The sequence below is a fragment of the Rhipicephalus microplus genome, chromosome 1 (assembly GCF_043290135.1).
Source record: "Rhipicephalus microplus isolate Deutch F79 chromosome 1, USDA_Rmic, whole genome shotgun sequence".
Taxonomy (NCBI): domain Eukaryota; kingdom Metazoa; phylum Arthropoda; class Arachnida; order Ixodida; family Ixodidae; genus Rhipicephalus; species Rhipicephalus microplus.
The window spans coordinates 261,735,940-261,763,868 of record NC_134700.1 but is presented as its reverse complement, the minus strand read 5'-3'; the positions used below and the strand labels follow the sequence as shown (position 1 = coordinate 261,763,868).

At 41.6% G+C, this 27,929-nt stretch overlaps 1 protein-coding gene across 1 annotated transcript; it reads left to right on the top strand.

The window, feature by feature from the left end:
• Positions 1-153: 153 nt before the first annotated feature.
• On the top strand, positions 154-26,376 carry vap (RAS p21 protein activator vap). The gene is made up of 25 exons (XM_037435372.2): positions 154-491; positions 1,123-1,272; positions 3,852-3,987; positions 4,955-5,025; positions 5,225-5,342; positions 5,520-5,604; positions 5,843-5,987; positions 6,810-6,885; positions 7,518-7,665; positions 8,437-8,519; positions 9,126-9,199; positions 9,832-9,919; positions 10,786-10,962; positions 12,750-12,817; positions 13,882-13,958; positions 14,160-14,332; positions 15,050-15,209; positions 17,012-17,154; positions 18,811-18,926; positions 19,466-19,552; positions 20,253-20,320; positions 20,509-20,597; positions 20,669-20,746; positions 23,473-23,595; positions 26,029-26,376. Exons 1-25 carry the CDS (start codon positions 289-291, stop codon positions 26,104-26,106), a joined length of 2,814 nt encoding a protein of 937 aa, XP_037291269.2. The 5' UTR covers positions 154-288; the 3' UTR covers positions 26,107-26,376.
• The last annotated feature ends 1,553 nt before the right edge of the window (positions 26,377-27,929 follow it).

Genomic DNA, 27,929 nt, shown 5'->3' with positions numbered 1-27,929 from the left:
TAACTCTCGCGATATCTCATAATAAACGGCGCAGTGCGTTACTAGCGTTACTCATCAGTCTGTCAGTAGGATTTCGATTACACTTGTTTAAGTTGTGGTGCGTTGTTGTGCTGATTGCTGTGCTGCGCTATTGCGCTTGATTCGGGGCGCGGATTTAACGGTATCGCGCAGTTTAGGCGCACTAAAGGACTAGAAGATACCAAGGCCATCGCGCAAGACAGCGTGCCGAACACGGCCCGAAGGGCCGTCTGGACGCCGATGCTGTAAACAAGATGTGAACCGTATCCCATGCAAGCAGCCGCGTCGTGCCATAAGATGGCAGAGCACGACTTCGACCCGCGGCACCATCGAAAGCACTTTCACGGCAATGCCGTCAGCCAGGATGACGACCGGGAAGGCTGTTTTCCCGAGGAATATGACCCTTTCGCTGGCGACGGCGATTTGATTGAAGACGACTCGAACATCTCTCTGACAGCGCCTCCGCAATCTCAGTAAGCAAATTTTTGCAGCCTCTGAACACACACATGTCGCTGCGGGATATGAGCGCCGATTACAGTTTTCTGGCGAGTCGCTGAACGCAGTGATACCGTTGATGTTCGCAGCTGTTAATCTCCTCGACTAAACATGCTTGATTACGAGTAAACTAGCAGAAGTTTTCTAGCTCCATTTCACCATCACGAGAGGAAGCACCAGACAACTTGAAGCACGAGCAACCGTTCGTATTGATTCAGTTGTTATTGCTCGTTTTTTCTTGACATCCCGCACAACTGTAAGTGCTTCCTAAACCTTTGAAAACTGTTGTTACAACGTATGTCAGCTTTCCTGTATAAAGATAATAAAAAAGTATTGGACTCATGCGAGTGCCTCGGAATAGCAGATGCGAAAGCACGGCAAGAAGACATGAGGTAGTGCTTTTTGCAACTCAACAGAGTTCTACCAAATGTTGTATGGCGTTTTGTAACTGCAAAATTTGCAGATGCATGTGTTTAGTTTATCGAGTTCAGCTGTGGCATGTAACACGCGTGGTGTTTGTGTTCCTTTCAATGCTATTCCAAACATGGCTAAAGCCGCCAAAGTGTCTAGAAGCATTACCAGCCACTAATTGTGTTTGATAATGGACAGGTGGTACCATGGACGATTGGACCGGCATACTGCCGAGCAGCGTCTGCAAGCTGCTGGGGGTCTGGGCCGTTACCTGGTTCGAGAGAGTGACCGCAAGCCAGGCTCATACGTACTCTCCTACCTTGGTCACACTGGTATCAACCACTTCAGGTTTGCATCTATAACACTTATAGCATCCATAGTTGACTTCTTAAGACCACAACTTTCTTTCATATGGCTTCCAGTGAGACCCATATGATAAAATTCAACCTTGTTTGAGTGGAACAGTGTGATTAAACGGGTGCAACTGTAATTTTTATGCTCTTTTACTTCATCAGTAATTTGGAGTTACTGACAGTTGTAAAGTGCAACTCTCACAAGCTCGCGCCTGAGGTGAGCGTCGTTGTGCATTCTAGTTGTATTCCTCTATAAACCGAGCGAATGAGTGCAGCAAGAAGTGAAAAACAAGAGGGTGAGAAAGAATGCCATGTATGCTGCATTGCACGCTTGTCCGATAAACAGAGTTCGGAATGCAGTCACATGGAATTGCATTTTGCTTTCTTCAGATGCTATTGTGTATCCCAACAGAACGTTTCACGGTGAAGTCAGCAAGTGTATTGAAACCTTTTGATAGTAAGACCAATTATTGGTGTTTACCTACGTTTGCGCATTGTGTCCACCTTTTGCTTTGCATGGTCACTGTATTGTGTTCAAAATTTTTTGGTAATTTTTAGAGTTTATTAACCCTTTAATGCCTGAATTATGAAACTACAGAACAATATAAATAATGCTTTCATTTTCCAGCTTTAAATAGCAAGCTTTAAATGATTCCACATTCAAATTATATAAAATACAACTTGAATGCATACTTTTATGTGTGTTGCAAATTCTCCATATGCCACAGAAGCGAGGACCTAGCAACAAAAAACTTACGTCAAAACTGTGCAACATGTCCTGTGCGACCTCTCGGGTGCACACACTACAAATAAATAAAATAATTGAAGATAGAACTTGCGTCACCCAGTCCAGGAAGAATGAAGAAGTGCTGCAGTGCTGACAAGTGTTCATCTGTTGCCACATGCGATGTTGAAAATCAAACTGTACGTCTTGTATGTTGTACTTGAACTTGTCGGACTATGCAAGAGCTTGGCAGTTGGCTCTATACGAATCTGTTTAAGATCAAAATGTGAGGGACATCAACCGGCTTTCCAATGGAAGAGATGCCACCACAGATATTGACTTGTTGCCCCTACGACCTTTGTGTACATATTTATTTTTATTGTTATCTTTACCACAAGTTATGCGACCCAAGTACAAACGAAAGTCTAAAGCCCCTCAATGTGCACAATATTCTCCGAGTCAAGGGTCTTGTAGGGTAGAGCTCTTTTTGAAACAGCCATGTCGTTGTGTGAAGCGAGGTGCTACTCACGCCACTGAAGTAGTTCATGCGGGAAAAAACAGCAATTTTTCTCCAGTTTCAAGCAGTGCCGAAGCTGAGGCTGTTTTCACAGCATTCATGAAAACAGGAGGAAAATGAAATGTTACAATTCCAAGGTGGCTGATTCGCGTAGTTGTACATACTGCTACAAAAATTCTTGTTACTTTTTCTGTCTCGTTTGAATTGTTCTTGCCGTTTTCTGTCATGAATGGCAATTGCAGACCTGAAAATGATGGTAGCAGTTATTTATAGCAGCAACCATCAGTTAATTTAAGAACTCTGGATAGGTGACCTGACCTTCAACTGGAACCAATAGAAAATTCGACCTTATTTGTGCTGTATTTAAACTTCTTTGTTTTATAACACAGCCACCCAAATCCCAATGTAACTTGTCAGAATGGTTGATTGGGTGATTGTTTAATTGAAATGAATGGAGGGGGGTTGATTGAAGTGCTTGTCCGTGTCTTAGCTGTCACGTTCATCTTTCAAACCAAGTCCAGATATTGTCATCATGATATCGATGTCTTTTACATGCCGACAGTGCACGCAGCACGGAATGGTCGTTAGTGACGAATAGCTTGTAGTTGGAGTAATGATGGTAAAATATATTATCTCTTTGTACAGGCAAGTGCTTGACTAGCACAAGCTTGTAATGATTTCACGTGTGCAGAAGTGAATGAATGTTGTTGACGTTCATTTCTTTTGGTGTGCGCCAGCCAAACACACTGGTGCTCTCAGGGAAGTTGCAGTGTACGTTCACAATACTTCCGGTAAACATTTCCAAGCTCCCTGTTCGTAGGCTTTATAGACGACTCGCTTCATCTGCAGCTGAAAATTTCACAAATTGGCACCTTGCAGACTAACTGAGCGGGTGCAAGTGCAACATAACAACTGTGAGCTGTGATATTGTCAATAGGTACTCAGGTATGTCAGTAGTGCTCACAAGAAGTTATCATACTTACACGATTGTAGGTCAATCTATTATATCTAAATTCACAATCTGAAGTTGGGGGGTCGTCTTGCGATCAAAGTCGAAACTAGAGGTCCTTCTTCTTTCTTTCTTTACTTCCCCCTCGCTCTCGAGCAATTGTAAGGGGGCCGATTTGGGTCAACTTACAGTTGTGTAAATACCACGAATCAGTGCTAGTTCTTTAAGTTCGTCTTTAATAAACAACTGATAAGATGTACTGCTAGCTTGATATACTACTGGCCTTTACAGTCAGGACACACATCCTTCAAGAGAAAATGTTGGAACATCAGTGACAGGGCCAGATAACGTTGACGAGCCTGCTTTGCATTGACATTGACCCAGGATCACTGCTGTCTGCGGCGACTTTTACATCGGTGGCCGTCAGTTTGACTCGCTGTCTGACCTCATTGGCTACTACACCGGCTGGTCGGACTTGCTCAAGAAAGAACGCCTCATTCAGCCAGTTTCTCCTCCCGAGGCAAGCAGTGAATTAATTAGGTGTAAAAAATGACACTTTTTTTCTTGCTAATGCTATTGCATTGCTTGTTCATAGCTGTTTAAGAACTGAAAGATAAAAAGGCTACAACTACTTTGCATACTTGCTCCACTCTCTACCATATTTTGTATTAGCTTGTCTTTTTTACACTATAGTACAGATAGTTTTTTTTTTTTACAAGGACATAAATTTTTATTGTGGTAGAAAAGCAGAAATACATACAGCACCACTAGTAAACATGTTTGATTATTTTGTGTAAAGTGCTTAATTCTCAAGCTATCAGTTTCATGCATTGATATTAGATATCACTTCCATGCTTTGTCAGTATAAAGCTCAATAGATGCCTTAGTGAAATACAATTGCTTCAAGTTCTTGGGACCCCATGATAGCACAAGAATATGTAGTGCACACCTATATTACGCTTCATGGTTATTGATGTTTGCTACTATTTCGGCACTTTTGATGGTGGGAAAAATAGAGTACAGGTGTGTAATGTGAGGACATTAATCGCGAAATCATCTGGTTGACTACGCTATGCCGAGCAAAGACAAGGGAAGGAATAGAACAACGATGGAGAAACAATGGATATTTATCACAGCTGCCGGCCCATCTTAGAGCTTACAGTTGCGATAGTTCTGATAATTCTTGTTGTGCTTCTGTAGTTGTTAGCAGTGTGTTACACTTCTACTACTCAAGAGTATTGTAATTATGCTAGTGTCATCAAAAACAAAATTGAAGAGGATTTTGTGTTTGTCACGAAATGCTCTAAAAGTTGCAAGAGGTAATGTTGACTTGAAATAAACACTTTTAGGTGTACATTTAATTGAGCAGCATAGGTCAGGAGGTAATATACAGCTTGTTATTTCATGTCTGCCAGCTTATTCTGTCATCTTATAAGCCTTTTTGTAACTATACCTTTTTTTTGCTTGCTTGTTTACACGTACAACAGCCTGTCAATGACAAGAAGCGAGCCATTGCAGTCCTGCCATATGTGAAGATGGCTGACACAGATGAACTAAGGTCAGTGACCTGTTTATAGTGCTCATCTAAGATCTGATTTTGTTTTTGGTATTGAGAGAGTAACTTTTTCAAACACTTCAGTCTTAGTAAAAGTAATTTCCGACCTTTCAAAGGTTAGTCTTTGTTGCTCATATGCTGATAGCAGTTAATGTAATCCAACTTGTTTGAGGTGTTCTTATCTGCGGCGTTTGTGGTACAGCTTCCAGAAAGGGGACATCTTTGTGGTTCACAATGACATGGGTGATGGCTGGCTGTGGTGCACCCTGCATCGCACTCAAGAAAGTGGGCTCGTCTTCAAGGAGCTTTTGGAGGAACTGGTGAGTAGGGATAGCGTGGCCATTCTACTGAAACTCTCCGTTTTGCTTTCAAGTAGATATATTGAATCCGTTTACTTCTTAGCATATAATTCTATTAAAAGAGTAAAATTAGCATATCTTATCATAGTTGTTGAAGTGTAACCAGTTTCTTTTTTTAAATTATTTTTTGCTATGCAGGACGATAATGTAGATCCGAACGAGATATACCCTTGGTTTCATGGTGACATCTCGAAGGAAGCTGCTGTTGAAGAGCTTGCAAAAAGTAAGCTCTTACTACTGCTCTATACTATGTTGATTGTGTGCATGTATCTGTGCAGTTTGCTTTTTATACTTGGTAAAATCGCATCGTTATAAACGAACAAAAGTTGAAGCTTTATTTGGAGGTAATGATGAGTAGGGCATATGCTTAGATGTTATTTTGGGATGGTGTTATTAGGCCTGTTGCAACATCTGATAGATAAACACAATCTCAAACTCTATGACCTTTATTCTCTGTCTAGTGGGCCCGGGAAGCTTTCTGGTGCGACCAAGCGACAATTCACCAGGGAACTTCTCCCTGTTCTTCCATATTAACAACACCATTCAGAGGTTTCGAATAGAAAGAAGAGGAAACCGTTATGTCATGGGTGGACGAACCTTTCACAGGTAGCGTGGCAGCATCCCTCATCTCGTTTTACGTCATTATTTCGTTGCGTGCATCTGAGCCAAAAACTTCAGTTTTTGCCATTTCTAGCTCGCTTGCGCATTCACGACTGGCGATGATGTTTTGCTATAACACATGATAAAGGCCCAGTAAAAGGTGCCATAGTATCTGGGGTCTCAACATTGTTAGGGTGCTTGCTCAGTCTGCATGTGGTGGCAAGGGATTACTGTTCTGGTTGTGTTGCCATATACTTAAAAATTGTTAATTAGCTCACATTCTGTAACATTGTTCACTCTATATAGACTCTTGATCCAGCAGTGTACTAATGGACTTTGTTACAACTATAGGCTAAATGACGCAGCAGAGTATGGAACATGACATGGCCCTTTTTGGTGTGTCAAGACTCGCATACGCTTTTCTGCTAGTTACGTAGTTGCACCAGTGAACTCAATCTCAGTCTTACATTGAAGAACAAAACATATTGCATAACCATGTCTACTCTTCTTCGACGAAATTACATTACCCTCATTGTTTGGTAACCCCATTTTAAAATAATTGGTACACATGGAACCTTTCTTATGTGTGAAAATTCAGTAGTGGTGTAATTAGCAAAGCATTTTCAGTTGAATATTTTTTCCTTCCCAACGAGGAGTTCTAGCATTGTGCAGAGTGTGTTATAGATTGTTGTCATTACCCTTGACCTTATAAGAATGGTGGTTGTGTTTGGCAAGTGTGCTGATTGCTAACAGTTTCCTTGTTGCTGCATCATGATACTGATTGTAACACTTTTTTTAAAAAAAGGTGTTTTTCTGCCTTGTTTTCAGTCTTGAGGCGGTGGTGAGCCGCTATAAGGTGGAACAAATAGTGGAAGGCCATGTCCTCGGAGACCCCGTGCTGAAGGTGCGTAACTTTTCTTGCTGTTGCACTCTTTTTATACTTTTTATGCTTTTGCACTCTGATATACTTTAGACATAAAACGTAACACATCTGTGGAGACAGTGCTCTAAAGAGCATTTCTCTCTTTTGTATATATCGGTAAAATAACCAGTTTGTTATATTGCAGATGCAAATATTAGTTGTACACAGGAAATACAGGTTGAGATACTGGCATTTGCTATGAGTGTAAAGTGGTGTATTGTGGTTTGAACAACCAGCTTGTTTTATCTTGCACGAAGGTTCTTCGGTGGACTAGTTCGTTCATGGACATTGTGGCAAAACACCGCAGAAACTGAGAACCGTTGCGCATTACATTTCTCCTACATTGGACTCTTTCAGCACTGTTACCTGTGGGCTCATCGTCTGATTTTCTGTGCTGTTTTGCCACGATTGTTATGTTTATTATTATTTTTTCCTTCTGCAAGCACATCACATAAGCGTCAACACTGTTCGTGTTTGTTTCTCACCTGCTTTTGTCTCACCTGATTTGTTTCTCACATGCATTTAGAGAAATTAATCTTTATTCATATGTAACCGTGGAAGCTCATACACATGTCACTTTAAGTTTGTGACATGTTCTTAATTTTGAGTTTCAGGCCCCTTACGAGACCTGTCACTCGAGCCGGGCTGAAGAGCTCCAGCATCGGTCGCGCGACATTTATGCCACGCTGCGGGAGAGCCGAGAAACTGGCATGGCAAAGCGCAGCAAAGGCGTTCGCATGCAGGGCTACCTCTCTAAGAAAAGTGAGCACCACTGAGGCTTATTGCGTGATCTTCTAGCCCTTCTGTGTCGCAGATCAGTCCCTCTCGTCAAGGCTTTGCGCTCGTTATTCATCAGTCTTGCTTCCTGATGGCATTGTGTTTGAAGTTATCAGCGTGATAAGTTTTGAATGATTTATGTGTTTGAATTGCAATATGAGGGTCAATAAAAACAATTAATGGGGTTTTTATGCCCTAAAGCCATGATATGATTATGAGATAGTATGCCGTTGTGGAGCGCTTTAAAAGTTTAGACGGCCCAGGGTCCTTTAATATGCACTTAGATAAATCTAAGCATACTGACCTCTGTCATTTTTCCTCCCTCGAAAATGTTATGAGACACTGGGACTTACCGTCTTTGCCGCTACTTGATAGTGCTGTGCAACTGGCAGTCATTTGCGATTAGGAAATTATTTGTGTAATGCATAGGACAGGCAACCGATGGTCAGTAACAGCGACCGAACAGTTACCGAGGGATGGGAAATGCAGTCGACAATGGCAGCGAGTTATATAGAATGACAAAATTGAGAAGTTTGCGGGGATGAAAATGAAATTGGCTTGCACAAGATTAAATTAAATTAGTCGTGAAGTAACACTTGGAAATCATTCGCAGAGGCCTTCATCGTGCAGTAGACCGAAAATGAGCTGAAAATGAATGGCTGTTTATTTTGTGTGAGGGTATTTAAAGCAGCGTAATACATTTTGCATTATGTTACTTGAACCAGCCTCTGTTTGTTTACTTTCTTTGCCTCTTAGGTGTCGGCAACAAGAAATGGAAAAACCTTTACTTTGTCCTCAATTCCAAAGAACTGCACTTGTATTTTTTCGACAACCCAAGGGTGAGTTGTTTCCTAATGCTGTTTTGTAAACGTGAAATCAGATGGCAAACTGTGATGGGTAAAATTAATTTTTTGTGACTATGTGAGACGAGTGGAGACGAGAGCATACTAGTCATAATTGATGGAGTTTAACGTCCCAGAACTGTGGCATGATTATGAGAGATGCCGTAGCGGGAGCGCTTAGATAATTTTGGCTACCTTGAGTTCTTCAATGCGTGAATCCAAGTACAGAGGCCTCGAGCATTCTCGCCTCCATCAAAAATGGGGCCAGGATGCGATCCCGCAACCTGTGGGCGAGCATTTGAGCACCCTAACCACCGGGCCATCTTGACGGGTCAAGAGCTGTACTGTCAGTAAAGCAGCTACCTTATTGCCAATACGAACTATGTGTCGACCTGAATTTCGACATTTGTATTAAAGGCTTTTTATGGAATTGCAGTTATGAAGCTCAAAACTGCATTTTTCGTGTTGGTTTTCAGAATTCATTGTCCACGCTCCATTTCTTGTGTGATCTGCAATTTCCAAAACTTGGAAGAATTATGCCTCTACTCTATCTGCGATGTTGAAGCAATCATCGTCATCACCCTTTTTTCTTTTGTTTTTCAGCGGACAAAGCCAAAGGGTTTAATAGATCTCAGTTATTCCTACCTGTACATGGTTCATGACAGTCTTTTAGAAAGGTATGAACTCACTTTGTCGAGTCCACATTTTGCGTGCCAGATACATGCATATTCTGTTTTTCTTCTTTTCACTCTCAGTAGTTTGATGTATCTTTGTAGGCATTAGATGCTGCTCTCCCTCTTTTCGTGTGGTGAATGTTCCAAAGCATTTTCTAATACACCTTGCTTCATAGTTCACAACCAAAATTATTGCTGTGTGCTAATGAATATAATTTGATCATGTTATATAATTATACTGGTAATGTGCTTTACAGCACTCGATAATGACCATTGGTTCCAAAATTGTGTGCACCCTTGCTAATTACTATTGCAGCTGATGGCTCAATAACACTAAAAACAAAATTGGTACATTCAATTTCTCTTTTTTTTGTAACTTTTCTGCTTTGCACATTTCTGTTGATTTTTGACATGGCTTCTTTTGAGAGAGAGCCATGACTGTTGAAAGTTTTGGTATGCATACTACCGTTTGTGTAAACTTGTCTCAGGTTTTGTGATACGAGCATCCAAATAAATTCTGAATTTAAGTTGCCTTTTATGGGATTTACTTTGTTATAACCATCAACCTATGCCATTGGCGTGCAAACAAACAAAAATACACCTACTTCAGTTTTCTCTCTCTTTTTTTCCCCCAGGCCCAATTGCTTTCAGATTGTTGAAAGGGCCCTTCCTTGTATCAGCACCGTGTATTATCTGTGTGCCAGTTCCTCCGATGTGGTTCGAGTAAGTTCAAATTTTGAAAAATAGCAATAGATAAAAGAACGTTTCTTTTTCGGTTCTCTGCATACTTTGCCATAGCAAATGCCTTTTTTTGGGGTGTACAGGACATCCTAATTTTATATCAAGATTCACTGATATTGGTAGCATTTCATTGATCACTGATATTAGTAGCAAAAAAAAAAAAAAAAAGAGGAGAGTCACTTGTGTGGTGGCAAACACTACTGCTAGACATAGCTGGACACTGTCAGGCATGGTGTCCAGGGACTGAAGCCTATGGGCTGGGCCTTAGGGACATATATTCTCCAACAAAATATGGCAGTCATTTTGATGTTCAGTTGTTACACTGTCTACATTCTTTTATTATTTTCCTCTAGTAACATACATAAAGATGTAGTAGAAGCCCATGGCATTAGGCTTATCAGGATAGAGTACTGAGAGCTTTCGCTGTCTGTTTTTTTGTGCAAGAACCTTATTTCGTCCACCAAAATTCTGCACTGAATCAAAGGTCTGCTAGACAGTCATCCAGCTGAATCAACATAGAAATATCTTCAAATCTTTGCTGAACCCACGCTGCTTAATCACTTAATGTTATAATGTGTGTCTGTGGGTTTCAATTAATTCTCACCACACAAAGACTCAGCATTCATGGCCTAAGGAAGCATGTAGAGCATAAACTTGAAGCGTCACTTGCGGTTGCGCTGAAAACCATTGTTGGGGCTGGTGGCTGCTGTCGCAGTTACGTTCTGCAACAGCAGCCACCGGAAGGTGACATCTTAACATTTCAACTTCCTTGTGACATTTTAACTTCCTTGAAGTAGCTCTGACGGCTCCATGCTAGAGTTGGCAGCAGTGCGACATCTTTGTTTCAGGAATGGATGAGTGCGGTGGGTCCCCTGTGCGTGCCACAGCTGGCCAAGGGGTCAGTCGGTCGAGGTGCCTCACCATCCGTCTCCCAAGTGCGCTCGCTCAGCCTCACTTTGCTCGAGGCTCACAGGTTGCCTGTCCGCCTTGCCCCACACCCCTTCTGCATCATTTCCCTCAACCAGGTGATCTCTCGCTCCCACTCTCTCTCTCTTTTGTTTTTTGTATATCTCAGGGTAACAAGCCATTCCACGTATTCTAATCATTGGCTGGCAAAAGATGTAGAGCTAGCTTTGACGTAATGTACTATACTTCCTTGCCCGAGGGGCTCACTTGGACTTGCACTCACCTATGTTTTCCTCAGCCTGACTGACTTTAACTAAGACTCGCTGAAATTTTCCTCCATCAGAATAACTCGGACCTAAACTCGCCCAAATATAGTACTCACTTGGACTCGATCAGACTCACGGCCCTATCCGAGTCTTCATGAGTTGGCTCACGTAACCGGTAGCATAAATACAACTTGAAGCATTTTGTTGATGTTTACGTATAACCTTAGTTGGACCCAGTGGCTATGCCAATGTGCATAGCTTAGCTGGCTATCTGTGAAAAGCACATTTCTGTGAAAAACCTTTCTGATGCTTTAGTATATTATGTAAGGGTAAGTGTGAAAGTAAACAGGACAGGTTACTACTGGCTGTGATTGTTGCTTCTGATGCCTATAGCTCGAAGGTCTCAGGAGTTTAATAATAGTGCTAGATGCATTATAACTGTGGACTGCCTACTGCACTTTGTGTTTATCTATGTATATTCATAGGGTTTCTATACTTTGTCTGCCTAGCCAACGTTTAATCTTTTTGGTATCTGAAGTTTTGAAAATCTCTCTAGTTAAATGAGCTCACCGAATTGAGAGCATTGATTTATGTTTGTTTTTTGCTGGTATTTCTGTGTTAGCGTTTACTCCTTGCCATTTTTTGCATGGCAAAAGATGCTCTTGCAATTGCTTGCATCACCTCTACTTTCGTCTGCTTTTGATTAGTTCTGCTTAAGTTGCATGTGTCCACACCTGATGTACACTATTTTTCCTCACTTCCTGCTTCCTTGACACTTGGCTGGAAATCTCTTCATATTCAAACCACCCTTCTTTTTTCCCTTACCTATGGCATCACGTAGTGGAAATTATTTCGGGCCATTCTTTGTTTCTCAGAGCTTCTTGGTCACTTTGGTCACACGACCTGACTGCTTCATCTTGTGGGATGCCGCGTCGATGGGAGGATGCATCCCAACATGAAACATAAGAACTGTTTATTAGCGTGGTAGCAGCAGCGCAGCGAGCATGCGGACGCTGCACTCGAATGGTTGGAAAACAACTATAATCTTGCGAGCTTGGCAGCTTGGGTTTATAGCCACTGGTAATGGCGTCGGCCTTCAGTGGCGCTGCAGTGGCGCCGTCCCTTATCAGACGCGCGTTGCACCATGCGGCAGAGTCACGCCGGCTGCGCCGGTTTGTGTGCTGTGTGTCGCCACAATCTATCTCGCTCTTTCTGTTCTGCTTTGCATGCCCTGTACAGTGCAAGGATTATTCAATATTTCAAGCGAAGCTCGTATGGACTGGCCTGTAAAAAAAAGCAGTGCATCAGACACGGCCACGCCAAGCTTCACTTTCTTCCAATCCCCTGATTGTAGAAAGGCTCCTGCATTTTTTTGCACGCTGCTCCATTTTTTTTTTTTTTGGCATGAATAGGCTCTCTCATGTTCACACATCTTTCATGTACCGCTTGATGTTAACACTGGTATATTATGCCAGGCTAAATCGTTGATAGCCTTTCTTTCTTATTTTCTTTCCGCTGTGTTTTACTTGCTGTCACTCCTCCATGAAGACCCGCCCATGTTTCCTGTGCAGTCCTGTTGGCACATGACGCTATGTTAGTGTTTTGGCTTTAATGTCCGGTGAATTCCTTGTTGGCAATAGGTGAAGGTGTGCCGCACTCAAGTCAAGTGCCCACCTGATCCAATCTGGGAAGAGGACTTTCTGCTCGAGTGAGAATTGTTTGCCTTACTTTTTCTAAGTCTGCAGTTAAGTGTGGTTCTTGCAAAATAATGTGGAGTATTTGCAGCTGAATAGACGTTTTGATTTTTGCAATAGCTCTTGGTGCTAAAGAAGCCCTAACGTAAGTATTTTTAACAAAAGGGCTAAAGTCTTTCATCCTTCGCAGCATGGTAGTTGTGTAATTCTAGAGTGTCTTGGTCTTGGAAACTTTAGCCTTTTCATTTTTTGTTTGCAAACTTTCGATTCCACATATCTGGCACACATGCACAAGTTTTGGGCTTGAGGATGTGCCATGGAAAGATGTTCATACCTGATATGCAAAAACATGGGCTAATAAGACAGTGAAGGTTCACCTTGGATTGTGCAGTTGAGAAGTGACCAACCTTAACACTATGAATAAATACTGACTCATAGTCACTGCATTTTATAACTATCTTTTGTGGTCTTGGAAGGAACAAAGTTATGCTTAAGCATAACGTTGTTCCTTATGATGTATGGCAATTCAGGGTAATAATAATAATTTTTAAAAACTGGCCTAAAACTTTGTTAGAGATAGCTACAGTGACATTGAACTGCATTGACTGCTTGAGCCAAATAGATTTTTAACTCATACTTTGTCAAGAGGAACTGGTTACTTGTTAGACTTTTTTTTGTTTCTTTATTTGAAAAAGCTTGAAAATTGAACTTTTTTTTTGTATATGCGTGGGTTTACTGGGAGATGGCGCTGTATGTGCAAAAAAAAAAAAAGGTGTTTGAGAATGCTCAGTTGACTACTGTTGACAAAGCTGTCTCTTATTACCCTTGCTTTAATTCTGTTATGTTGAAGATTACAAGTAGTGTGTTGCCAAAACATTTTTGCCGTTGCCTTTGCGATAACAAGTTCTAGGTTTGTAGTACTGCTCTCTTAAGAGCTTGTTTCTTGACTGTTGGTTACACATCAATAATAGCAATGAATTTGAGTTGCATAATGACTTTATTATGGACCTTCAATAAAATTGCCATTCCAAAGACATTCAGTTGACCTTTGCCTGAACCTGTGATCTGGTTTTCTTAGGGACCTTCCGTCAGACGTCACATCTTTCACCATTACTCTTTACACTAAAGGGAAAAGGTCAAAAGACATGGAAATGGGTAAGCCATCTGAACTTCCCGTATTTTTGCATTCTTACACTGTCTTTACTAGAGTTTTTTCTGCTTGGCTTGTTGCAGTAGAAAAGCACTGGCAGTGTTTTTGGCACTAGAGTTTTTTCTGCTTGGCTTGTTGCAGTAGAAGAGCACTGGCAGTGTTTTTGGCCCTTCAACAGGTCTAATTTTGTGCTTTTTCCCTTTCAGCGGAAGTCACTGTTGAGTTGGACAGTTTGGTTAACTGCGAAGAAACGGAAGAATGGTTTTCTTTGGGTGGACTGACGCCTCCGATTCGTGAAGACTGGGGGTCCCTGCGTGTGCGAATCCGCTACGTGCATGAGGTCATTATGCCACTGGCTGAGTACACAGCCTTCAAGGAGGTGTGTTGATTGCTCGTCAATGCTCCTTTACTGTGTGAGAGATGGAAAGCCAATGTCCCTGTACATAGCTTAGTCCTTTTTTTTTTCTGTCTTTTCAAGTGACAAGCCTCTGTAACCAGTGCTTCCCGAGCCCCAGTTTGGCTAGAATATATTATGTAGTATACTACAGGTAGAAAATTATGCAAATAATATGCAAAGTGCTTACAAATTGAAGCACGAAAACTGGGGCTAAGTCATCCACATGTCTTCATTTTTGCCAACTCTAGTCACATCAGTGTAATTTCAACTCAAACACTTTATTGGGGCCAGCATTGCTGTTACAAGCCATATTTGTAGTAACTTGATGCAGTTACTTTAAGAAATTGCACATAACAGTCATTATACTAGTAGTAGATTTGTCACGATTTAGCCCAACCTATGAGCCTTCATGTAACTTCGTGTTCTTAATTTATGTAGTTTTTATGCTGTAGGAAGTGTCACAGGGAATAAAGACTGGCTATGCAGGGCATGCAGAGAGAGACTTTTACGACTTTACTGCTTGCTGGTACGCCACAGCCTTGTATGCTGTGTATTGAACAGTGTAAAAGTGCACTATGGACTGAGCATTCGACCTGATTATTTTGCGTGCATAAAGCAGTGCATGGCAATGTTATATGTGCAAGGTGATGACCCCTGGCTCTTGATTGACTCAGTGTTTTTTCTTGTGTGTTGCGGCAGTTGGTGGTAGATGAGGAGCTCCACCTGGTGAGCGTCCTGGCAGACTTGTGCCACAAGGATCGCACTCCCCTGGCCAGTGCCGTGCTCCGGGTGTTCCGCTACGAGAGAAAGGAGGCGCTCCTGCTCAGGGACATGAACAACCGAGAGATCGACCTCGAGGGTACTTCCCCGTTCCTTTTCCCGGCTTCTCTCTTAAGGGGGCAAACTGCTCTTAGACATTTTTTGTTTATTTCTTCAGTGATCTTGATCAAACTGCACAGAATTATGCAGTTTTTTCTGCTGATTTCAAACGTTCAATTAGTTTTTCTGTAACTCGTCTTATTCATGATAATAACTTAAATTCACCCCCTATTGTTTAAGGCCGCCATAGAAAAAAAGTGCTTAATTAAAAGTAATATTTAATATACCCTAACATAGACTAATGACTATAGATTGAAATAATGCGAGAGTTTTTTTGTTTGTGAGCCTTTCTTATTATTTTACAGCAAAATGAACTATCCATTTTCAAGAGCAGTTGGTATTGTGTTAAAATTTTGATGAGCAATTTATTAAAAAGGCTTGTTCTCTAAATTCTGCTCCCATACTTGCACCCTACTCACATATAGGTTTCCATTGCAAAAAGAATTATTGTTGTACCTGCCCTAGCTGCAGAGATATTGAGGCCTCAAAATCGAACAGTTGTAAATTTCCTTTTTTGAGAAAAATGGAAAAAAATCTGAAAAAACACAGCTTCTTCGAAAAGCAACAATCATAATGTGCATGTTTTGTAATCCTCGTAAAAGTGCTCATAAATTCATAGCAGAGCTTTTAACATAGGTGCCGGCAAATTCTAAAGAAGGCTCGAAGTTGGTTCCCCATTTTTTTGCAGGTTCTGCATGCTAACAGCACCAAGAATCTGGACAGTTAGAATGACATTACGAAAAAATTACCGCTTCCTGGTGTGTAAAAATTTGCAGAGAGATAGCAAAATACTTGCAGATACCAAATATGTCAATCTTAAAAAAAGATTTTTTTGTCACTTTTTGGTCCCAAAAAGCAGTCTGCTCCCTTAATTCGATGGCAATGTTACGGGCACTCTAAGCAAAGGGCGTTGGTGTGGTGGTCTGTACAGGGTTGAAGCGTGATAAAAACCTATCGTGCCTTCAGGCAATATGATGCTGTGCAAGGGAGGAAGACGACAGAACAGCGAGCATAGTCACGTGCCTTCAGTTGTGATTAGGGGTGTGGGTTGAATGTTGAGGCAAGTGGCGGCAGAAGGGGAGGTTGCGAGTAGTCGCACTGACGCCCCCTGCAGCACGATGTGGTAAAAAAGTGGACTGTGCTTCCTATCTTGCAAGTAAATCTGTTGCGATTTCAAAAGCTGAGTGAATCAAAAGGAGTGCTGATTTCGCGTGTATTTTGACACACCTCACATTGCCGCTTGCATTATCTAAAAAAGCTTGCTTACTTCTGTTTGTGCTCTTCATCACGCCAGTGGGGGGTAAAAGTCGGTGTTCGTGCTCATCTAGTGTGACTTGTTTGCATTTGCCTATGCGCACAGCCTACGCAAGCTGACAGTAATGTGGAAAAGGACCAGGAAGAAGTGCTCGTAATCTTTTGAGCCTATTATGTAGTATTATGACTTTCTCTTTACCTGGAATCATTTTCATGACAGTTTTTCACATTCGCCCCAGTTTATGAACTGTACTTTTGTTGCGCTTCCTTGAATACCTCGATTACTTTTGTATAATAGCAACATAAGAAAGCCTGCCACCATGCTACATTTAACAATCATTCTGAAAACTATCAAGTTTTTAAATTGTAGATGTGTTTACAGAGCTAGCAAGCACAACTTTATGTGCATATGCTGAAAGTCTGTGTCAGTGTGACAAAAGAGATTTCTATTTGTGTCATATTGAGCCTATTTTTCTAAATTGGTTTATGTTGTGCCTTTGTTGAAATCTGTCGCTTGGTACCATGCAGAGGAGACATCAACGTTGTTTCGCACAACATCATTGACGACGACGCTGATGGACCAATACATGCGCTCGACTGGCCACGAGTTTCTGAAGCACACCGTTTACGACTCCATAATTCGTGTAATGGATGGACGGCAATCTTGTGAGGTAAGCCTGTCAGTTAGCATGCTGAAAGAACAGCGTATAGCATGGTAATGATAGTAATGTCAAGCATCATTTTAGCACTGATGCCTCTGGTATTGAAATACTGTTGCTGTAAACTTCTGTTTGCGTCAACTCTTTGAGCGTTGAATTTTCTAGCCAAATGCATTCATCCGGGGCCTATTTTTTACTGCTGATTTAAACCCTTCATTCGAATCTATTTCAGAAAAAAGTAACTTTTTTAGGGTGACCATAAAGTGGCAAAAATATTGTTAGTGTTATTACATAGCCATGGTCTATTCATGAGTTACAGCTAGCTACATTCTGAGAAGAAAAAAAAAAGCTTTATATGACTTTGTAAATTATTTATTTCAATAAACACCTGTGTTGTTCACAGATGTATATAAATAAGTGCATGAGCCGGCATTAAGTAAAAACACGGAAGAAGGAAAGTCACTTTTAATCAAGTCGGCATGGTCTCGCCCCACTTGCTTTTAAGTTGTCGCTTTGTCATCAACATTTGCACCTAAAATTACAAGTAACTCCTCGTGCAACAGGCTGACATCTAACGAATCAGATACTGATCCGGCAGTTGAGCAGTGATTTGGAGGAATCTCCGCTGGACTCGCTTGCAACTGAGAAACTGGCACACACTTCCACAGTGCTAGCGAATTGCACGAGTGAGAACACTGAAGCGAACTGTATGGTTGTGTGCGCATCCAAAAAGCAAAAAACAAATCAAACATAAAATTATACTTCATCTTATCGCCAACGATACAGAAGCAGTTTTTGCTAGTCACACGAACCGGATATGCAGCCACAGCAGCATTGTTTGTGTCAGTGAGCGCCTGCACAGAAACTGGCGTAGTCACGCCCTGGGAAGCAACAAATGAGGTAACAAAATGGTCACTGTTTGAGAGATTCTAAACCAGACAGCCATCACCTTTATGGGCTTAAATTAAGAAGCGAGATCTACCCAAAGGACGTGCTTTAGTAAAGCATTAAAAGAAAACTGAGTGACGTCAGCGCTTGAAAATTTTATGTACATATTCCCACAACATGGCAGCACATGCCAAGCAAGAGAAGTGATCGAAAAAAGCATGCTTTCCTAACATGCACGCATTGACTTTCATGCGCTTCGTTGGCCATCTTGAAGACGTTTGTGGAGGATGCGCATCTACGTCATTGACCCTCAAAGGGTTAAGAGACATTTTACTAAAATATAATTTTTTATTTCTGTTTAACCCACAGCACCATCAAGTCATCGTTGTGGGGGAAATTGTGGTAATGCACATCTGCAGGGACCAATACTCATGTAATGCTACGTAGTGTTTGTTAAACGAGACATTGTTGCCTAAGTCATGCTTGCATTAATGACTGAATAAACTATGAGGTACTAGAAGCAAAACCTTTCATTAAAAGGAAATGAGAGGTTTCTTTAATTGGCAGTTATTTTAGAGTGTTGTACTAATTACTTGGTTTACTCTGCTAAAACTACTATGTAAGACAACATCAATTTATTTGAATTAACTTAAGCTTGCTACTCGGGAAGTGCATATAAAGTGCAGCTGATAGGCAAAAAAAAATGTTGATGCTCAGAGTCAATATATTATGTTGTACGCACCAAGACGTAATCTCTTGTGTGCATTTTATTACTTCCAGTTAAATCCCAGTAAACTGGACAGTCCCTCTGAAGCCTGTGCCAATGCTGAGCATTTGCTCTCAGTGCTGGATTCGATTGTTGAGTCTATTTTTTCATCTGTGGAACATTGCTGCCGGTGAGCATTTGTGGCATTCAGTTACATACTTTTCAATCGGGATGTTGTAGGCTGTACGTAGAACTCTAGGTGATGTCAAGGATGCAGAAAGAAAAAACAAGTTGTATTTTGTTCCACTCCCATGTTTGTAATGTTGCAAAGATTTAAAAGGAAGGTTAATAACATGGAAAGTCCTTACAGCTTCATTCTTGATAACTTTACCTCATTGCACTCTGCTTGACCAATCACCAACAGTGAGGCTTTTGGCACAGATAGCATTGATTGGGTCAAATTACACACACTCTTGATTTTGTGTTAATTATGTTGAGATAATTGTAAACTGACCCGAAGTCATTGCAACAGTGTCGGAATTGGATACTTGCTTTGGCTATGGCTTATATAACTAGGGGCCTACAAGTCTAGATTCGGAAGTGAACATCATGCACAGAAACACAAATAGCAAATTCAGATTTGGTAGACAGCGATTGTACATTCAGTAGGCCATGCTTGCAATTCTTCCAGCTGCCTTGCGTAAACATTAGCCTTTGCCTTTATTCCAGCACCCTGAGGTACATTTGCCACTGCCTTCAGAAGAAGGTGTCATCCAAGTGGCCGCATGACCCTATGGTCAAGACCAGAGTAGTCAGGTAAGATTTGCCCGCCGTAGCTTTCGTCACATAGGCTTCCTGTCGCTTCATGCCCTCCTAGCAAATGTTAACTACTAAGTGTTGCTTGCTAGGGGTTCACTATTACTGTTCAAAATTTCAAGATGTGCATAGTACCCATTGAATAGTGGCTGCTAGTGAGATTGAAAGTTCACTATTAGAAATTGTCAGCTTTAGTATTTGTTTCTTTCAGGCATTGCTTAAAATAAAAGGTAAACAAAGAATAAAGCTTCTCATTTGTACAAGTAGCCAAAAGGGATTGGATTACGTGTTGATATCAAATGGATCATCTATATAAGCCACTTTTTTTTTTTTTTCACCAAATGGGCTTTGGCAATGTTCATGTTAATATTTTTCATTGCTTAGAAGGAACAAAATGTTTTGTTTCATTCTATATTTGGAGATTTTTTATATTGTGTTTAAATTAAATTAGATTTGTAGATAGCACGATTCCGACATCCCTCTCCTGTGAACGAATTATGTTAGGAGTCCTATACATAAGCACACTGGAGTTACCTACCATACAAAGGTTCCGCTGGAAGGCCTTGTTGCAGTTAAGGTCTATGATAGAAACTCAGAGTTTCGTATTTCTTACGCTCGTATGACTATAACTGAGGAAAAGCTTGGCAAGGTTTCAAAGCACCAAACACATTTCAAGACATTTTGCGGTTTTGCATTTCAGCGGGTTCATTTTCCTGCGGCTTCTGTGTCCTGCTATATTGAACCCGAGACAGTTCAACCTCATAAGCGGTGAGTACTTTTTTTTTATTATTTCTGTACATTTCATATGCATGGGAAGTAGAGCAGAAAGTACATCTCACAGAGATTTGCAATTGCTAATTACTGCTGATGACATTTGTTTGATGACAGAAATGCAAGGGCACAGGGACTTTCCACTCACCGTTGTTATTGAATGTGCGAGTTTTATTGTTTTGTAGACACTCCGTCGGAGACCGCATCACGCAGTCTTATACTGGTGGCAAAATGTCTCCAGAACCTGGCCAACCTTGTTGAGTTTGGGGCCAAGGTGAGGGTGGCAAACTGCAGCGCCTGGACAGTGCCTCTCTCATGTCTTGCTCACTGTCGTCTTTCAAATAGGAGCCCTGGATGGAGGTTGTGAACCCTTTCATTCTCAAGAACAAAAATAGGATGATCCGCTTCCTGGATGAGATTGCTGTGAGTAGCCTAGGTAGCTGGTTTGTAAAGTGCATCTACAATTCTTACATGCAAACGTGTGATGTCTGTGAGAAGCTCCTTTTATTTATGAAATGTCAGAATTACCCCTAAAAGCCCTCATCGGGGGTATTGAATCGGGGATTGGTGAATAGAAATGTGATGTACAGTTTTGTGCAAAAATGGCAGCGAATAGCAATAACTTGAACAATAAGTGATTAGCCATAGGTTTACAAGTAAAGTTGTGAAGGTAATTTTTAAAAAGTCACAGTTTCGCCAAAAGGGCAAAGCAATGAATGCGACACCAACATATTCTAATGTTTTACGAAGCAAGGCTAGCATATTTAGGAGCAATGCTAATTGTAGTAAAAATGGGCTTGCTTAAGTAACCAACTTTCCTGTGGTGCAGACATAGCGACAAATTGCATACGAAGTGAGGCTGGCAGTCAACTCATTTAGATCCGATCTCACGTAACTCTACAAAACACTGATGTAAGAGAACACGGCCGGTTCAGGTACAGTATTGGCACTGTTTTTTGTGTTGAGAGCGCAGCCCTTAGAAGCTCTCGCCTGCTGTGGGGGCACAAGCCGTGCGCTGAGCGTGGCAACCATGGAAACATGATGAACCCCCCCTTGTTCGCTCACAAGATAAGCGCACGCGAAGACGATCCTGGCCGGAAAGGAAATGTTCGCTCCGCAGAAAGAGGAGGCTAGTGCATGTTTTCCCACGTGTGTGTGTGTGTGTGTGTGTGTGTGTGTGTGTGTGTGTGTGTGTGTGTGTGTGTGTGCGCGCGCGCGTGTGCGATGACGGGGGCAAAAACCAGCCCAAACTGTCCATATAATTGCTATTACAATAAAAGAAAAATAAAAGAGTCAGAAAAAAATATAAATAATATGCCTGACAATGCATGTGTAAAAAAAGAAGTGTCAAATAATGATGTGCTGTTTATTATTAATTCTGGAATGTTGAACAACTCGAGAAAAACAGCATATCAGCAAAAGTTGCCTTCACTCTTGTGAGGGCATTTTAAGAGCCCCTATGCCACCTAAATGTAAAAATTTAGTTGTAGTGTTCTAGTTGTGCACGAGTTTAGAACAAACACATAGCCATAAGAATTTTTCGAAATGAGGCCGTAAAAGTGGGGCTGCACATCTTTCATTATGAAAAGATGCCCTTTTTCGTTTCGCTTCGCTCGTCAGCTCATCTCTCCTCCCGGCTCATTGTTTCTCCTCACCGTGAAAGGAGGAAGAGCCGCAAGTGCACGTACCTAGAAGCGAACAAAAAGGTGTCGTAGATGACGAATAGACATGTTTATGTCACGGTGAACGTTGAGGGGCTGAATGCTGTTGAAAGGCTTGGAGAGGAGAGAGGATTGCCTCTTGGAACTTGTGTGTGCTTGCGGCTCGCCGCGCTTACGCATTTAGCGTTGTTGGTCGTCATGGAATTTTTTAATTTATGCGTGTGTTTACTTGAAATGTTGAAAAGTATTGGAGGTAGTTTACGGGCTCTTTTAAAGCATACTGTATAAAAAGTCCATGACGAGGTAGATGCATGCTCATGGAAAAGACTTTCAACAGCTGCAAAAGCTGCAGAATACATCTTACAAAAAGTGTTCTTCATTCTTGTCAATCATGTTTGAAAAAATTCCTGATGCTGTAGTTATTGGTCATCCCTAGAGTACTGAATGAGGGGTAGGCTCACCAGAAAGCATCTGAACATTAATAAAACAATTTTAATGAAACAGTTTAAGAGAATCCTGCTGCCTTGCAAACATCATCTCCAACAGCACTTTTGAGCTGTTTAACCCTTTGAGGATCGAATTTTTTTGCCTAAATTTAGCCCCCAAGTCGATTTTTTATTGCTGATTCAAGTTCTTCGGACTTGTCTATCTCAGGAAAAAATTGCCATAACATTTTTGGGTGACCATAAAGTAACAAAAAATTGTTTGTGTTGTTGCATACATTGTTAAAAAAACCTTAGAAAATGCTCATATGACTTTAAAAGTGATTTGTTGCAATGAACAGTTCAGTCCTACAAAAATAAGTGCCTGAAGGGCTATCAAATTCAAACACTGAGGGAAAAAAGTCTCATCTGATCTAGTCAGCATCGTCTCGCCGTGCTAAATTTTGAGATGTTGCTCGATCATTAACATCTGAGTCTCAACTCGAAAGAAACTCCTCAAATGATAGGCTGACATGCAGTGAATCGGATTCTAATTTGGCAGTCGAGCAGTGATTTGGGGAAACTGCTGCTCGACTAACTTACTGCAGAGCAGTTAGTACCCACTTTCATTGCTTATGTCAGCTGTGTGTCCGAGTGCACTGAAGTAAATTGTAGGGTTGTGTGTGCGCCGAAAAGGCAAAAACAAGTGAGAAATATATAATAATCCTTCGTCTTATCACCAATGAGGTGGAAGTAGTGTTTGCAAGTCCCCAACACAGCAAACACAACTGCAGCAGCATCGCTTGTGTAAGTCGGCGCCTGCAAAGAAACAGTAGTCATGCCCGTGGGAGCAATAAGCGAGAAAGTTACAAAGTGGTCTTCCTTTGAGACATTCTTAACTAGTTTTGCGAGTGCAAGATGGGGGAACCACCCCAAGGATGAAACCGACACTATTTGTCGCGCGCTATCTGGTGCACAAACGATGGCTGGCAGATTGCTGTACTAAAGCATTGAAAGGTTCATGTGACAGGTTCCACCTTTGTAAGCTTATTCAACACTCTTCCAGAATGTTCCTGAAAAACCAGAGCCTGATGACACGTTTGTCGGCGACCCTGCTCGTGACTTGGCAACGCTGCACCACATATGTGTCATGCACAAGGACGACTTGCTTGCACAGAGCACTGAAAAGGTAACATCTGAGCTTCTGATCCGGAGGACTGTAAAATAAGTGATGCCATTCGGTTTTTCAAGTCGACATGCATGCCACTTGGGAAGTCTTTGAAGCGCTGTGAGTAGAGTGTACTGGAATGGTGTAGTTGGTCCACATAAGGCTCCGTAATGAGGCGTTTTCTTTTTTCTGAAAATCCAGGTGGTGCTGCCGTTGCCTTCACTTGAAGGTTACCATTGTTACCGTTGATGTTGCCATGGTTATGGCCACGTGCAGTGGTCGGCGGCGGCAACTTCGCCATCGTGCATCAGTCGTGTCTCATGCGTCTCCTGCATCCTTGCAGCAGCTTTCGTGCAAAGCCGTGGACGGCGTCGTATTACGTCTCGCGAGTAATTCAGCTAACAGGGAGGCGCTATGTTAGTTCATCAAATACCCTAATTAATAGCAGCAAGGCTAATAGCAGCAGGGCTAGCTTCACTGTGTTTTATTCTTTTTTTCGCACTAACAAGATTGAAAGTAGCTAGCAAACAAATAGCAAAAACCATGCAAGTGGCCGCGCGTCGGGCAGGCGACAGCTCGGCACCCTCAAAGTCACCACGAGCGCTGCCGGCCGTTGCTCCACCAACCCAACAGCTCGGATGAGCCGGAGCTTCAGGGAAAGGCAGTTGCAGCGCCACCACAAATTTCCCGCACTTTTTGCTTCACCAGCACCGCCTGCCGCCCGCTCCAGTAGACCCACTCCCCCATTCTAGTACACTCTAGTTGTGAGCTTTAGCATTTGTTTGTTTCTGCACCTTTAATTATAATATGGGTGTTGACATCAATTTTCGAAAGTGAGTTTACTCTGCCATACAAATCTCCTGAATACAGGGATGGCTTTCAGCTAGTGTGAAGCTCAGCAAATGCTAATAAGATATTTTATAATCACATAAAAGTCGATTTTGTTGCGGTGCACCTATTGGTGTCAACACTACCATGACTTCATGCACTGGTATGGCTAGTTGTGATGATATAATGTGGCAAAACATTCATAAAGGTTGATTGCGCATTGCCAACTGAGCACAGAGTGGGGCGGCCATGGAAATGTCACGCTATCTTGCATGCGCACATGACGAGAAGCTAATGCCATGCTGTGACATCAGGGTACAGCAGGAACCGAAGTTGGCTTTTAAAAACATACTGTAATTTTTTAAGGTGCACTGACTCTTACCAGTACTTTTATAACCTCTGAAAAGATTGTCCTTTCCTTTTATGCAAAAAAACAGAAACAAAATGTCTCAGTACCTCTTTAACCCTTTAATGTCTGAATTAGGAAACTGCCACGCAAAACAAAAGTTGTTTTTATTTTCGAGCTTTAAATACCAACCCTTAAATTACTATCTAAAATGCAGCTTTAATGCATACTTTTATATACGTCATGAATTCTTCATATGGCACAGAAGCGAGGACCTTGCAGCAAAAAACGTACTTCAATATTTCGTAACGTATCGTGTTTCACCCCTTGGGTGCGTAGACACCAAATAAATAGAGTTATTGAAGATAGAACTTACGTTAACCAAGCGAGAAAGAATGAAGAAGTGAGAGCTGTTGCGTGTGCCTCGCACTATCCGTCATCGACTACAAAACAATCGGTTCTAGCATAAAGTACCTTAGATGAGACGGTGCTAAATTTTTTATGCTGAAAGCTACGTTCCCCATGAATACTTAACAGCCGGTATTAAAGGCGGCAGATGTTTTGTGGCTTGCTTGCTCTAATTTTTTCTGTATGTCGCGAATTCGCGACACTCGGCAGTAAATGGTTTTATGGAAGCTCTTTGTTCCTTGGTATTATAATTCTCCTTAAAACCCATGTGCATGTCGAGTTCAAATGGTAAGCATAAGTTCTGCTGCTCAGTATTTACCAGAAATACAAAACAAAATACAATGAAAATTTTCTGCAGCCCCTAGGACAATGTGTTGCATCTACCCTGGTGCTTCTTCAATTGTCCTTTGAGATGGATCAGGGGGCTTGCTATGTATTGTAAGCAAGTACTTACCATATATCTTTGTGTACTTTGATTCTTTGAGCCCTTTGAGCTCCCCCCCCCCCCCTTTTTTTTTAACTAATCCACTTTCTATGTTCCTGTTTTTTTTTAACTAACCCACTTTCTATGTTCCTGTGGTGTCGTTTTGGCTGGAAAAATTTCGGTAAGGTGGTGGTGTTTCGCATAGTGATCTTGGATTGCTAGAGCAATAGCAAAATCACCGGTGGGCAGGGACTGTACCAAAATATTTTACAACTTTTGTGCTTGGGGAAGGGCACAAGCATTGCGACACCATGAGAAAGGCAGATTGGTTCGAAGTGTAATATTATTTCCAAAGCTTGCATTTGCTCACCTCTTATTTCACTATAGAAGGGAAGTAGACTCGTGAAAACTGTAAATTTGACTTTTCTTTTTTTGTTTTTTCATGCAGCCCATACTGAAGAAAGTAATCACAGTCACCGACATGCTGTCCAAGCATCGGCAGCACTATATGGACAACGCAAGGTAGCCACAGTTCAGTAACATCTGTGGAACCTGAACTACTGCCAAGATTTTTTTTGTGCAAGAAACTTGCAAAACATTGAGGCACAATCCACGATCTTGGTGTTCTGTGGCCCCACCAGCTTACTCAACCTGCAGAAAAGCAGCGTGGCTCCTCCGGGATCTTCTCTCGGCTTTAGCGAGTGACCCACTTCTGTTAGCGCTTCACATTTCCTACGCCTCTGATCCCATTTACCTCTTGGTATTTTTTAGAAAATTCTTTGATGCAGTCACTTGACCTGCTAGTCTCCAAAATAGGCCACATTGAGGGAACCTTGCTTCAGTATTTTAAGTTCGTAACACACATTTAGTCTTTCCAAGGCAGTTTGTGAGACGTCAAATGATGCAGAGTTGATAAGTGTGCTTCTTGAATCGTATGCATCTTTGTGTAGCTTCCACAACTTGGTAACATGTGGCGAGTTATTCTAAAAAGAAAAGTGCTGATGGCCAAAAGCAAAGGTGAATTCCACTGGTTGATCCAGAGCACATTCTGGTCTCTGTCGAAAATTTCCGTTTGCACTGATTGATTCAAGATCAAATTCTTGTTCTCCAGTGGTTGTGTTCAATTAATGCACGCTACTGGTGGCAATTTTTTTCTTGCCCTATCCTTTTTATGGCCATACGGAACACATCACACCTTTCTGAGGGTGGTGCCTCTCAACTTTTGCAGTGCAGGGCATGTCTATACATCTTTAATCACTCGAGCTTTAATTTGTAAAACGTTAGGTTCGAGTGCGTACACGATGGTTGCTGCTTTAGAATGGCCAGTGGAATTTGCTGCAATTTGTAGCAGTAGACAAATTACCAAAGTGCCAATGTACCTGAGCCTCGCCTTTGTGCTATCGTTGGTTTCAGCTTTCCTTATTTCTCTGTACGAAGCATATTTGTTATTAGGCTGTGTTACTTTTTGTTCTTAGCAATTCATCGTGTAATGTTCGCTGTGATAAGCCTTGCACTAGCCAGAATGTTGCTTCATTAGCGAGTGTGTTTCTTGCTAGAAGTAATAAACCTGCTCTTCCCAGGAAAAAAAAAAGAGGCTACCACATTATCGAAAAATTCAGTGGTCTTTTACAACTAATGTTGACTTTTTTTTTCTTTGTTCAGCTTACATGTGAAAAAAAAGTTGGTGTTATCACTTGAACTAAGAGGGCCAGCTTTTTGTGGGCCTTGTACTTTGCTCAATTGAGATGGGGCCCAGTGCAATTTTTTTTAGCTTCTGTGAAAAAAGAAAAAAATAATTAGCAGGGCTCAGAGAGTTCTAGATTTTGTACATGCTAGCCAAACACTCATACAAAAATATGTAGTGTGTACGCTCCACATTTTTATCACATTAGACACGCAAGACCGTATTCCTTCGGGGCACTTGAGTGTTGTTACTGCTTTTGCATACTTTCATCAAAATGGTCAACATGTTTCTTCAAATTTAGTGCTTAACTCGCGACTCATTCTTTTTCCCAATCGTGCTCAAGTGCTAGCTTTAATTTTTTGGCCCGAGTCTTTCCAAGTTGAAATGTGGCTTGGTGCTCTACTAAGCCTCGTATTTAGCAGTATTTAGCGGAAATTCCTGTGCCTAACATTTACCTGTCTGTGTTGTCGTTAGCGTATGGATGTACTGCTTTCCCATACTTGCCTCTACTGTGACGCTGTTGCATACCAAAATGCAGATGCATAGACATTGTGCGGCAGAGTACCATGCTTAAGAATTGATGGTGCTTGTAATGCTTGTAAATAAACTGCACTCATATGCACATACTGGACTGATATGACCTGTTGACCCCTCCTTATGAATGT